The sequence below is a fragment of the Anastrepha obliqua genome, chromosome 5, assembly GCF_027943255.1.
Source record: "Anastrepha obliqua isolate idAnaObli1 chromosome 5, idAnaObli1_1.0, whole genome shotgun sequence".
NCBI classification, from domain to species: Eukaryota; Metazoa; Arthropoda; class Insecta; order Diptera; family Tephritidae; genus Anastrepha; species Anastrepha obliqua.
The window spans coordinates 77,744,279-77,758,888 of record NC_072896.1 but is presented as its reverse complement, the minus strand read 5'-3'; the positions used below and the strand labels follow the sequence as shown (position 1 = coordinate 77,758,888).

Here is a 14,610-nt window from a genome sequence, read left to right as displayed (position 1 = left end):
TGAAGGCGACAAAATAAATTTTGATGATTAAACAATTATTTTGCGTTTTATTGAACAATTTCCGGTACTTTTTTGACAGAATGTACTTTGTTACTTGAAAATTGCACTTTGCTATACTAAAATTCAACGGGCTATTAAGCTATTACCCAGAAAAATTTCGAAAAGACTGGTTAAAAAGTTGAAATTTTGAATTTTTTTTACAGTTTGAAACTTTATAAAAAAATAAATGTGTGTTTATAATTTCGCAACGGATCGTGTATGAGAACAAATTGTAGGGGTATGAATTAATAGTGGTTCGGGCAAGTATGTATGTATTTACATATATACATAAATAATTTTTCGAATCGGAGTTCGAATTGGAAAGTCACCATTCAAATTGACCACAGTTGCTTATAAGTTGTGCTTCGTTGGCAGCGGAGCTGGAAAACTTAAAACTATGTTATTTGACTGTGAGTAAATATATCGCTCGATTGAATTGAAGAACGCCACAACCCAGAAAAAAACCTTTTTTTATAAGTTGTATGCGAAGTACAAAAATTCATGGCGGTATTTGCATATTAACAGCATTTCATTAGTAGGAAATGTGGCATAACTATCAAGAGTAAATTGAAAACTTTGCAGTCGTTTTTCTTGAATTTTTAATTTATTAAGTTGGAATGTTCTTCCAGCAAATGAGGAGCATAAATGTCTCAAAAAAATTTTAAAATCATATGCCAAGGATTCTCAAGCAGCACGAACGGACTTTCAAAATTTTACGACTCATCTACATATGGATATACTGTTTGATGTATGTATGTGTGTGTGTGTGTGCACTCACATTGAAAGATCTAACAAGTGTTTTGCCGCGCAGCTTCGTCAAATAGCGATTGAGTGCGTGGGCGTGGTAGACGAAGTCAAAACAGCGAGCGCGCATATCCTTCAAGTCAACGGAAAAGGTCTAAAAAAGAAAAAGAAGTAAACCAAAAGATAAATGAGTAGCAAATTCCGACTTCCGATGTGTATAATGCAACAAATTAATACTTACGGCACTGCTAAAAAAGGACTACAGTTTGATTTTTTCTACAACTTTGGTTAAGTGACCACACTCACTTACCTAAATTTATGAACACACACACGCATAAGTACATATGCATGTGTATGTCAGAGGCAATTGCACTGCTTAAGCGGTTATAGGCGTTGTTTGAGGATATGAAAATTGATTCTAAACCACAGCTACCCCAGCGCGGTGTGGGCGTTTTCATTGTCATAGACAAATAGAGTGAACCAAATGTAACAAAGTGAAGGATTTGCTTATTATGAAGTCAAAGGTATAGCAAAACTACTAAAAAGTTGGTTGAAGGCAATAAAATACACAAAGTTTCATCTGTCCGAATAATTTTTAATATCACAATCTGTTTTCTATTTTTGAGATAATTCTTTTCAAAGATTTTTGTAACATTCGTTCATATATACACAGTGTGTATGTGCAATTACATACCTATACACAATTTTAATAAGTATAATACAAAAGTTTTTTACTAAATTTAATATGTGCGCATACATAGGTAATATTTAAAAATGTATTTCTTATTGCCGAAAAAAACTTAAAATTACTTCTAATTATATTTACAATATTTTCAGTACTTTTGGGAGTATAAATACTTAAATTAATATCTACATGTTTGTAATAATTGCAATGCGCATCATTATCTTTAAATATTTACAAAGTTTCAAAATCACTCCATAATATCCATCGCGCGCTTATGGCATATTTTGATTAATAAATTCGGTAGATTGGTCGGCGAAAACAAAATTAGCGCTTTCTTACGATATTCGATATTTAGGAAATAAAAAAAAGAGGAAAAATCATTGGTTCCTAAAAGTTTTTGGCAAATGCAAAATGTTATTTGAACGCCTTGAAATGCTTCATAAAAGTATCAAATGCTGAGGTTACCTTACAAAAAGCACTTCAAAATCCATTTTTTATCATTTCGACTATCATTTTCAAAGCAACCTTTTATTATTGCGTTCATGGAAAGAGCTTTTGTTATTCTGCTTATTCTATTCCGCTGTTCCAGTTTTTGTGAAATTTATTAGTCTTTTTTAAATTGAATTCTTCATTTTCAAAGACAGCATCAAAATTAGCATACCACTACTATCTGATTTTTATTAGGAAAATCGAAAAATGGGTTATTACAATTTAGTTCTGAAATTATTAAAAAAACCCCTTTGAATGTTTTATTTCTGTTTTTCATAATTTAATAATATATATTTGAGCCTAAGTTATCCAAAAATTAGTTTGTTTTTCGTTTTGTAAAAACTTTGTTATTCTATTTAAAAATAACAAAAAACAAAAACAATTTAAGCCTAGAAAAACATAAAATAAGTCTTTATGTTTGTTTGTAATTATTTTGTATAAATATTACCAAAAATTAAACTTTTCGATTTTCGTCTTGAAAATTCAATATTCAATTTCGATTGAAAAGCAGGTTTGCACATGTCTGAGTTTTTGTTATGCATTTTTATAATAAATAAAAATTATTTTGTGCATAAAGTAAACAAAATATTAAATTCAAATAAGAAAAAATTTTATTTTTACACAAAAAAAAAAAAAATAAATAAAATGTTTTAACTGGATTTTGCTTCGAAAAGTGTCGTCGTGTTTCCGTTTAATCAATAAAAAAACCGAAAACAACAAATTTTTCTTTTTAAGCAAAATTTTTTCTTTAATATTCTTATAATTAAATATAAATTTAATAAAATAATTACCAGGAACAGCGAAGTAATTACCAAGAACTAAGTTTTCTGACTTTTGCCTTTTTTTCGTGCGAGAAAATTATTACTGTGGTGTATTCTTATGAATAAAAATAACTAACAAAAAAAAAAAAGACAACCAATTAGTTTGTGCAATTTTTTCTTTTTAAGAATTTTTAATATTTATATAATTAAATACAAATTTAATAAAATAATTACCATGAAGTAAGTTCATTGATTTTAACTTTGAAGTCTCGCATTCTTTTTGTGCGAGAAAATTATTATTATGGTGTATTTTAATGGAAAAAATACAACAAATCAGTTTGTGAAACGTTTTCTTTTTAAGCAAAACAAAGTTTTAAATACTTAAATTAATAATTAAATAATAAAAAAAAAATTTATAAAATAATGACCAGGAAGTAAGTTCATTGATTTTGAAATTGATCTGAAAATATCTCATTATTGTGGCGGATTTTTATGAATACAAAATAAAAACAACAAGACAAATTATTATTTGCTATATTTTTATGAATAATAAAAAAACCTAATTTGGCGTTTGTGCAAATTTTTCTTTTAAGCAAAAAAAATTTCAAATGTTAAATATAAATTTAATAAAATAATTACCAAGATCTATATTTATTGATTTTGCTTTGAAAAGTCTCGCGTTTTCTTTCGTGCAAGAAAAAACAACTAATTACATCAAATTTACTTTTTAGGCAAAAAAAAACTTTAAATATTTTAATATTTAAATAATTACAATAAAATAAAATAATTATTAAGAACTAAGTTTTTTGTTTTTGCCTTTTTTTCGTGCGTGAAAATTATTACTGTGGTGCATTCTAATGAAAAAAAGACAACAAATCAGTTTGTAAAACTTTTTCTTTTAAAGCAAAACGAAGTTTTAAATACTTAAATTAATATTTAAATAAATAAAAAATTAATCGATTAATCCCCAGGAAGTAAGTTCATTGATTTTTCTTTGAAAATATCTTATTATTGTGGCGAATTTTTATGAATAATACAAAAAAGAAACACCAAATTAGTTTGTGCAATTTTTTCTTTTTAAGCAAAAAAACTTCAAATATTTAAATATTAAATATAAATTTAATAAAATAATTACCAAGAACTATATTAAATTATTTTGCTTTGAAGTCTCGCCTTTTCTTTGTGCAAGAAAAAACAACAAACTACATGGAAATTTTTCTTTTTAAGCAAAAATACTTTAAATTCATCAATAAAATAAAATAATTATTAAGAACTAAGTTTTTGATTTTTGCTTTGAAAAATATCTTATTGTTGTGTTGTATTTTTTTGAATAGAAAAAGGTAACAAATTATTTTTTGGTGTATTTTTATGAATAAACAAAGGAATTTGTTGCCTTTTTTGCAAAATTTTTCTTTTTAAGCAAAACAAAGTTTTAAATACTTTAATATTAAATTAAAATAAATTTATTGTATTAAAATAATTACTAGGAACCAAGTATTTTAATTTTTGTTATGAAGTCTCGCATTTTTTTCGGAATAATATAAAAAGCTGGAGTGTGGGTAGTATTTTATGAGACAACTATTTTGGAGCTATCATCAGTCTTAAAAAAGAGGGTTAAAAAAACAGTTCATAAAATAAAAAGTTTTATTGAAAAATTGCAATCGTTATTCTTTCTGTTTTAAATTATTAAATTTCTTGAATTGATTTTCTAAAACCACTTGATGCAAAAAAAAAAAAAAAACCAATGCTAAATCTTTAGTATAGTTATTGCTCGTTGAGCCGTGCTCATCTGTAAGCGTTAGCTGACCTTGAATGAAATTTTTGTGTGATGATATAATTTTTGTATAATTAATAAAAAAAATCATTAAAAATCTTTCTTGCTAAAAAAAATTAAAACTCTATTTCAAGTCAGTTTCGGTTCATATTCAAGCTTCAGTTACTTGAATCAAATATGCATTAAATTAAAATTTTGCCGTCAAAAAATTGCATGAAAAAGTGCTTTCGTAAAATATTTCAGACTTTTTTGTATTATGAGTCTGCTATTTCGGCAATTTAATAGAAAATGCAATTAAAATTATAAGATAATTAAAAAAAAAAGAAAAAAAAGAATTTTCTTGACAACCCGTATTCCGTGAACCGCTTCAAGCTTCTTTCGTTACAGGAAAATTTAAGTCATTGGGCTTTTTTAAATTTGAAATATAATCCTTTGAAAATGCCACGGGTCATTATGGTCGTCGGGTTAAAAAATATAAATGCTGAATTTTTGTACATTTTCGTTGATAACTGGAAAATAATTTTCAGCAATTTCATATAAAATGAATCCGTGCTGTTTTTGTAATTGGCCTTTAAAAATTCATAAATTTTAAATTTTCATTTAAAAAAATAAAAAATATCTATTTTTAGTCAACTGCAAAGCGATGTTTTTTAAAAACCTCTTTAAAATATGCAAATTAGCTGACGAGGAAGACTGGATTTCAGTTTTTTTTTTTAAATATATGTTTGTAATAATAATTAAGAGAAAAAAATAATTGTTTTTTGTTGGAAAAAATTAGTGAAAGTAATTAAATGCTTAGTCTATGTATAAGCATAGTTTAGTTTTTTGTCAGTCGTTTTGTTTTTTAAATTTTTTTCTAAGAGTTTTTGTTTTTACTATCCGATTTTTCGACCAATTTCATTTTTATTAAAAACCTACAGTAATTACCTTACTAAATAATTATGGATGCTACTGGTAAAATTAATATTTTTTCTGCAATAAAACAGAAAATCCTGCAAAAACACTTTCAAATATTTCTGCAAACGAGTAATTAAAAAAAAAATAATAATAATAATAAAAAAAAAAAATAAAAATTACAACATCCAATTAACTCTTATTTAAAAGACTTTATTACTTTTAATGAGCCTATAACTCCTACACAACCACAAGCCTACAGCTCCTCATGGTTTCAGTATATTTTATGAATTTATGAATACTGAAGACGACTATTGAAAATACTCATTTCTCGAACTTTTTGAAGCAGCTACTGACTTGGACTGAGTAAAAATTGCCTTTTCCAATTCAATACTGATTCTAATTGCCGCTCCAACTGACGTTAACGAATGAGTACGAATTCATTATTCGAACTGCACTCCACTTTATTCCATGTTAATGCATCATACGTCTTCCCTCTGTTGGTGCACTATCAGTTAGCGTCAAAGGTTAAGATACACCGCATTCTTTGTTCTTGTTGTTGTAGCAGCATAAAATACTCTGCATAATTTTTTGGGAAATGTTGGCAGAATGGCAAGTCTTTGGCCGGCTGTTAATCCGAGATGTACCCGAAGCATAGATCTGTTTAATATGTAGTGGAAGAAACGTAATGGATTCCCTCTGCCGAACAGTGAGCTGTAGGTGAAAAGTTAGATGTTGGAGTTGCGATTTGGTCTGATGCTGGCTAGGCCCATCCGATTAATTATGTATTTAAACTTCTTTTGGTTTTGATTTGAATAAATTCAACGCCTCAAAGTAATACAAACACTTTATTGTTAATTTTTATTTGATAAACATTCATTTTTGTTAACTCTATTTACTTGTGGATTGTTGTGGGGTAGACGAGGGTAGCAGTAAATAAAAAAAAATATGAGGAAAACAAAATGTTAATGCGGAAGGATGCAAAGTTTGGGTTTCTGTTGAGTGTAAACAGTGCCTTTTTGCTTTCGACCATTCCACGTGTTTTTTTTTTTGCAGATGTGCTTTTGTGGTCGGGATAAAGTAAAAGCTGTAATTTGCAGTTAATCTTCCAATGGGGTTTGTTGATGTGGTAAATTAATGTTCTTCGATAAAATTAGACATTTACCAAGCTTAGGGTAAACAAACTTAGAGACTATAGAGTGAACTAACAACTAACTTCGCAAATCTTTACCAGCAAAGTGAATACGTTCTTGAACATTCAACTCAGTCCCGTATGAACTATGTTAATCGATATACGAAATCAAAATACAAGTATGCTTTGTTTTTCAACATTGTTCGCTGGTAAAGACGTTCTGTTGGTTTATCGAATATCGTAAATTTTATAATTAAAATTAAAGTTTAAACATAATTAATACAGTAAAAATATGTTTTAGCAATGTAATAATTTTTAGTTATGTCAATGAAGTTGTGCAGATATAATTGATTGAATTTAAGTTCTGTATATAAATTACGTTGAAGCTGTTTAACTGGACTCGGTCTGGCGCGATTCACAGTTGAAAATCTAAGAAAACTTAATTTTCTTTCTCCAAATGTTGTGCAATGCTAACTTTGTTCCATTCACTTTTTGAATCAGTGGTAAGAGTGTATGGCTGCAATATATATTTCCAAATATATATTTTGACCAATTTCTGCATTTTCTGCGCATTGACGGTCCAGTTAAACAATGAGAACTTTAATTAATCAAACTATCTTCATAACATATTTTATACGCCATACTTAAATTAGCACTAATCGCTATTTGAAATCGTTAAAATTCTGTAGTTCATTTTCAGTTTTCATATAGTATTTCATAGTTATGTACAAAAAAATATGTATATAGCTTGCTGCTTAACTCTTTACATTGTAAATATTTTATTTGAAAATGTAGCTTCAGAATTATATCCACGCTGGATTGCCGCGAAATTTACCACGAAAACCGCCACGCATACCACCGCCTCGGCCGCCCCGATTGAAGTAAGGGCCGCCACGTTGTGGTCGTGGGAATCGTTCATTGCGAAATTGATTTTGTTGCGGCGAATTTCCCCAGCCAGGCCCACCGCGGCCGCCACGATAGTTAGCATTCATCGGGAAGTTGCCAAAGGGCAACGGAAAGGGCGGGCGCGGTGGTGGCGGCACACCACCACGCCCATTACCGCCATTATGCCAAGGCGTTTGATTCCACATTTCTTGCTGTTGCTGCTGCTGCTGCATTTCCATGCTCATCCCTATGTTTTGCGGCTCATAGCTAGGCATGGGCATTTGGCCTAATTGGCTGCCGTCCCAGACCGGTTGCGGCACATATTCTGGCGGTGTTTCCAACAATGCAGGCCTCGTGCCAGCTGCACCTAATTGTTCTTCCTCGATTAGGTCCTTGGATCCATCAAGTGTTGCATCACCACTGCCTATGGATTGCTGCGAACTGTCGAGCTGATCACTTTGTTGCTCATTCACCTCTGAGGGGCGATAAGAGAAAATATAAAGTTAAAAAAGTATTAAATCGGTAAAAAAGTGGAAAACAATTCAATTATTCCAAGTTAAGGTAGCAAACCTCTTAAAATATCATCGAGGTCCTCATCGGACATGTCCATGTCGATAACCATGTCGGAGGGATCGTAGCGAGCACTACCAGAATCCTCCTTGTCCGAAGAAGAGCCTGAAAAAAAAATCAGAATAAGATGTGCCAATAATATTTAGTTTTTTATGCGAACTTACTGGCATTGCTTTTCTGTGGAGAATTTGTCTTCTTCTGCAAGCTAGGAGGTGGCGGTGCCATCAACTGGAATTACATATTTTAGTTTAGGGGTTTATGAAAAGGTATGGGAGGTAGTTTATAGAACTGAAACTATTATTGACGAAGCTAATTCCACCTAATCATCAAGAAGTGTTTTGAAATTCTTTGCTTAAGCAGTGAAATACAAACACCTTGATAACAGGTGACTTCTATTCGCCACTTCTTTGCTCGCTTGAAGAAAAATTTGCATTTGAAAGCAACAACAAAGTTAACGAGTAAAATTCAAAGCTAGCGAAATTGTACCTCATAAAATTGTAATTATAGCTCGGCTCACTTGACGAAAAATTTGCATGTGAAATCAACAAACTAACGAATAGGATTTGCGCCTGGTTATGCTTCATAAAACTGGTATAGCGCACTAATTTCAATGCTGCCAAATCTGTTTGCTGATATTAGGCAACTTTCATTAAACCGCATTCAAACAGAACAAATTTTGTTGCCTTAACTTTACGACTTCTCTTTTGGTGTTGTCCGTAGTGTGCACGCTCCTTATAATTGTTAGTTTTTGGTCTACAGTCAACAATCTCGAGAAGAACGAGAACATAAAGGGTGTTGACAGAGCACGAGCACCACAAGTAACGAGCTGAAGCAACAATCTACGTACCGGAATGACTCGGGTTTTTCCCGACCAAGGGCTGCCGCCCCAGTATACTAGCCCCAACAACAACAACTACGTTCTGGATACTGTAGCAGGTTAAACTCCTACTTATCCAGAATCGACCCCGACATACCAAACACATGTCCGGCATGCGAAGGTACCCCGCACGACACTAACCACCTCTTCACATGCCCCCTCAAACCGACTCATCTAACCCCCCTCTCCCTTTGGACCCAACCTGTCGAAACAGCATGTTTCCTGGGCCTACCCCTAGATGAGCCAGACGACGACGAACGATGATATGACTACACTGACAGGGTTACCTATGCTGTTAACAACAACAACAGCTGAAGCAACAAAAGTTGCCGTATATAGACGCGATCTTACTAATACTCATTAAGTTCTTCCAATCAAATGCCTTTTTTGCTAGTTCTTTTCCAATGTTACCAACATTATACCATTTATATCAGTTACTTCATCTATACACCACTTGCTAACGCTTGGCGAATCGAAGAGGCTAACCATAAGTGCTTCGTAATAATTATAAATGTGTGTAGCTGGAAAACTTACGCCAAGTGGTGATGACATATCCGTTGACGCTAAAACAGGCACCTGTAAAGCACGATAGTCCACATCGCCAGTTGTATTCCCGAGGAAACTCTGCAAATGCAAAATATTGTTTGTAGTTTTTGCAATGTTGCTCAATGTTCCAACTACCAAGTAATGGAAATTTATATTTACCTGGTCTTGTGAGAGCCAAGATTTCTTGTCGCTATCATTGCCACCCGGTGAGCCGGTTAGCGAAATTAAATTTCTATGGTCGATATCCAGTTGGCGTGTTTTTTCTGTAAGGCAAAAAATGCAATATTACAAAAGGCATCGACAGTAATAAACCGACCAAACGACCCACACAAAAACAAACAAAACAAAAGAACAACTTTTTGGAGTGTGTTCTATGCTGTTACAACAATAAAATTGAATGAAAAATAAAACTAGCAAAATAAATTTATTCGTAAAGCAAGATAAACCACCAACCTTTACTCAGACCTAATTTAACACCTAAATCCACACTGGGCGCATCGAAAGCGGGCAAATGTAGTTGCCGATGGTCAACATCTTGCTGAGATATTAAAACATTGCTCGTGAGCTGCTCGCTGTATTCAATAGTGGCGCCACCGCCGCTACTGGATTCGCGGTCAAAATGTGGCGGCGAAACGGGCGTATCTAAGCTGTCACCAGTGTAAGAGGAATTTGATATATTGGAACTATCCAATGATGACCACGTCAAATTAATATTCCACGAAGAATTAAATTCATCACTGCCGTTATTGGGAGGCCGTGCCGTCCCACCAATACAATTGTTGCCATTGACGTTGTCTAATAAATTTAAATTTGGTATAGGCGGTGGTGGCATTAACGGTTGTCCACCTGGTCCCGTATTGCCACCAACAGCAGCAACACCACCACCACCATGATAACCGCTATCGGGAGTGTAATTAGGGTTGTAATCGTGATGTAACCCATTGTTTCCGCCAAATAGCGATGTGTTTGGTGGAGGCAATAAACCGCCGTACTGTTGGGCAGAACGTGCGAGTGAGGTGTATCCCGATTCAACTGGCGGCACAGGCAGAGGGTTCAAACCTGGTATGGCAATGCTGCTGCTGCTTGAATAACCGGTTAAGGGTTCAGGTTTGTAGTACTCCGTACCGGAGCTATAGCTCTCATCGTCGGATCGTGAACCTATTACTTCGATTGGCTGACCTGTGGAGATTTTTGATTACTAGTTAAATTATTTCGACAGTTTGTGTTGTAATTTACTTGATTTGGTTGACGGGTTATCGTCGCTCTTAAAATCATTTATATCGAATGGTAACTTTCCGTCTAAATAACTTGAGTAGCCATTGATTGAATTTTTAAAGAGATTCTGTAAATAAGCGAAATATAAGAAAAATTATTATACATAAATCATAATCAATGGTGACAAACTTACAATTGAGATCGGTGATTGGTCATCGGGCAGTGGCAGATCGGCATCTGGTTCCGGTGACGGTGCATTTATGTCAGGCGACGGTATAGGACTAGGCAAGTTTGGTGTGATTTCATCCAGTTTCTTTTTGACAAGTTTTATGCGACTGCCAAAATTTTTGTAAGCCTAAAATGAGTCCAATGGAAGATTAGAATATCAAATCTACTCTAACAGAAAGAGGATGTTGTGTTTGATAAATATTTTACAGTTACGAATTGCACTTACGCTAACGACAACCTTTACTTCGCCACGCTGATTAGAATAGAATTTGATGGCTGTGTCCAGATTGGTCAACACTGCTTTGCGGCTACGAATTTCCGCTTGCAAATGCTTACTGTATGCCTCAGCGTATGTGGTATATCGTTCAATTTCTTTTTCAATATCATCTGAATGACTTTTATCCTTTATTTGTTGTTTAATGCTTTCGATATCACAATTAGGCGCTTTAGGCAGCTTTTTAAAACTGTTATCCGTCGCCAAAGAGAGCTCGACACATTCGCGTATGTTGGTAATGAGTGGGCCGTTCTATAAAAGTTGGGAAAAATGTTAATTTAATATTACAAGCAACGATCTTTTGTAACACAAACCGTGTAATCATCTGATGAATCGGATGCCACAGATTGGGATTTCTTTGGTGGATTTATATTTAGCAAACCACATAAATCGCTTAGATATTCTTCGCTATAAATCTCGCGCTGCTCCCAAATGCTGAATATACGCAAAATTTTTCCCTTTACCTTCTCGTCCCTGGAAATTTGAAAGACGTAAATAGAGCTCGTAACTGGATTATAAATGTACTGGAAAATGAAAATACTTACCTCACCATTGTCGTTGCACGTTGCAGGGCTGTGGCCCAACTTTCAACAAACTCATATCGTTTCCTTTTGCTATTCTGTATGACATCGTTTGCCAAATAGAATAGAGTGAGTCGGTGTTCAACTCGCACTTTAGTCATACAATTAAAAAAAATAAGTATAAGAAAAATTAGACTTGGTTAGTCTATAGCTAATAACATTAGATATTTGATTAAAAAAAAATCGGTTAAACGCAGTTTTTTGCGCATGTGAGACATAATAAAGGTAGAAACTTTGAGATCCTCATCTACCGCGAATAAACATCAAAATTGTAGAATATAAGAAAAAAAAAATCTTCAAGATGCAAGATGCTTCTCAATTTGGTGGAGTTGTTTGGAGTTACCAAAACTGAACTAGGGAATTATACTGAGACATACTACCAGGCGGCCGCAGTAGCCGAATGGGTTGGTGCGTGATTACCATTCGGAATTCACAGAGAGGTCGTTGGTTCGAATCTCGGTGAAAGCAAAATTAATAAAAACATATTTCTAATAGCGGTCGCCCCTCGGCAGGCAACGGCAAACCTCCGAGTGTATTTCTGCCATGAAAAAGCGCCTCATAAAAATATTTGCCGTTCGGAGTCGGCTTGAAACTGTAGGTCCCTCCATTTGTGGAACAACATCAAGACGTACACCACAAATAGGAGGAGGAGCTCGGCCAAACACCTAACAGAAGTGTACGCGCCAATTATTTATTTCTTTTTTTTTTATACTACCAGGTTTGATCCCTCAGAAGCACTTTGGAGATCTTAGAACCGAGAACACGTTAAGAATCACAATGGCTAATTTAAGAACAACAAAAGTATTATCACGGGCATTCTGACAGACCATTGCTAGTTTAATTATCAGCTGAATAAACTGAGAATTTATTCGTTTAAATCTGCAGATTCTGCAGAGCAGAGAACAAAACCGCAAGGCAAAACTCTTCAGTAAAACTCAGCACTGATGCATGCACCCCATAGAATCATCCAATAACTGGCAGCATGATAAATCCAAGTATTTACGGTCCAGCCAAAAATTTCTTTCGGAAGTATGATGAAGAGAAAATATATAAATACTGCAAAGAGGTATAATGGATCTTAATGTCGCATTGGTCTATGACCAACAATCATAAATCCTAGGTTGGCTGCCACAAACTATGTATTACAGTATTTATTCCTTTCTACTCAATTGGGATAAGTGTTCGTATTCGTATTTTGTAGTTCATAAATAGCAACTTATTAGATACAACTAAACACTGCAGGGAGCTTTCGTTTATTTACCTCTTTTAAACACATTCAACCAACAGGTCACAATCTTCTTGTGGTGTGTACGTTGTTGTAGACACCATGCCGACATCTGTTGTATGCCTTCCTGTGTATCTTTAAGCGCCTCCAGGCGTGTTTCAAAAAAATCTTCATCAAAAGTGTCCGCACTCATTTCTTCAACACATTTGTTTATATTGACGGCGACAAAAAAATATTAGCTGCCACTTTTCACGCCTGCACATAAATATGATAAATTATTACAATTTAAGCGCGTTTTTCTCGAGTCTTCACCGAACGTATTCACTTATTTTCGTAATTTTGTTGACATTTTTCTCGTTGATAATTATGCGCTTACGAATGCTAAGACAACGAGTATACCATGCGCCAGGAGCAGACACGACTTGATATACCTTTTCGTTTCCTTTACTTACAGTAGCGGCACCCTTTCGCTCTTCAGTTTACTATCTATAGTTTTTCTATCACTTCTACCTTTCGCAACGACGCGTTTTTCCCACTTCAGTTTCAATTATTCATAGCACTCACACCAATTCCAATTCAATAAAAACTAAACTTCAATCGGTTACAAGAGTTTTCCACAAAATCTTGTTTACAAAACTGCACTTTAAACGTGGATAAACCAAAGAAAATATTGTGCTTAACTCACAAAACTAGGAAAATTGTTAGCGCCATGTTTTCTGTACGTTTGACAGCCGGAGAGCAAAACTAGCAGTGTTGCAATTGATAATTGTGTTCAATATTTTTGTACAGTAAAGTTTTATGAGACGAACCACGCCAATAATATTGAAACGATGATTAACGAGGGTGTCCTGGAATTCATTTCACTTCGATTTGTTTTATTCTTACATTTCTTTATTTTATATGATTAATAAAACGCTAGTTTCTAAAAAAACGTACCTACTCCACCAACTAACACCTTGTCGGATATATTCAAACGGTAATTTTCAATTAATCGAAATGCAGAACGTCAAATACGCTGAACTATGGGATTCGAACATAGTTTTCGATAAACCGAAATCGATAGAATTACACAGGGATCGATATAGGTCCTGGTGACGCTCAAGCATGCATGTCCTGCAGCTTTTATGTGTACGTCTCGGGTGCATGACACTAATATCTAAAATTTTTGATTTTCATCATGCAAGCGCGGACAACAAGTATGTGTGACACGAAGCAAGTACTTGTGTTACCCGACACGCACACATATAAGCTGCAGGACATTCATGCTTGAGCGTCACCAGGAGTTAATAGATTACTGTATGAAATCGGCAAAATTTTCGATTTTAATCAAATCAGAATGGGTATAAAGAAATTTTAATATTTATAAATGACTATTTGTACTTCTCCAAAAATGGGCAGTCTTTACGTGTTGTGCTTAATATAAGGGAAGTATGACCGACGTTTGCATTAGGGAAAGTAGCATTTAAAGGTCTACGAGCATTTAAAGATCATTACATGCTAAAATGAATACACTGCCAATGGCTTCAGGTAGGTTGATTGTAGACTCTGGATATCCGTTGCAGCTGTTACTAACTTCAATTTTTGACAGCTGTGGGTATAGTGCCAATTAATTGTTTTCGGTTCAATAAAAACGTATTTTTGTTTTTAGTTTTTAATTTTATTAATATTTAGTTTAAAATTAGGATTAAATT

General features: G+C 33.6%; 1 protein-coding gene across 1 annotated transcript; it reads right to left on the bottom strand.

Moving 5' to 3' along the window:
• Window positions 1–5,603: 5,603 nt before the first annotated feature.
• LOC129247995 (regulation of nuclear pre-mRNA domain-containing protein 2) lies at window positions 5,604–13,636 on the bottom strand. The gene is made up of 12 exons (XM_054887387.1): window positions 12,956–13,636; window positions 11,659–11,785; window positions 11,428–11,587; window positions 11,066–11,365; window positions 10,805–10,966; window positions 10,633–10,738; window positions 9,850–10,575; window positions 9,556–9,659; window positions 9,385–9,474; window positions 8,138–8,201; window positions 7,974–8,078; window positions 5,604–7,878 (listed from the first exon to the last, which is right to left on the bottom strand). The coding sequence occupies exons 1-12, from the start codon at window positions 13,110–13,112 to the stop codon at window positions 7,322–7,324; spliced, it is 2,658 nt and encodes an 885-aa protein (XP_054743362.1). The 5' UTR covers window positions 13,113–13,636; the 3' UTR covers window positions 5,604–7,321.
• Between the last annotated feature and the right edge of the window lie 974 nt (window positions 13,637–14,610).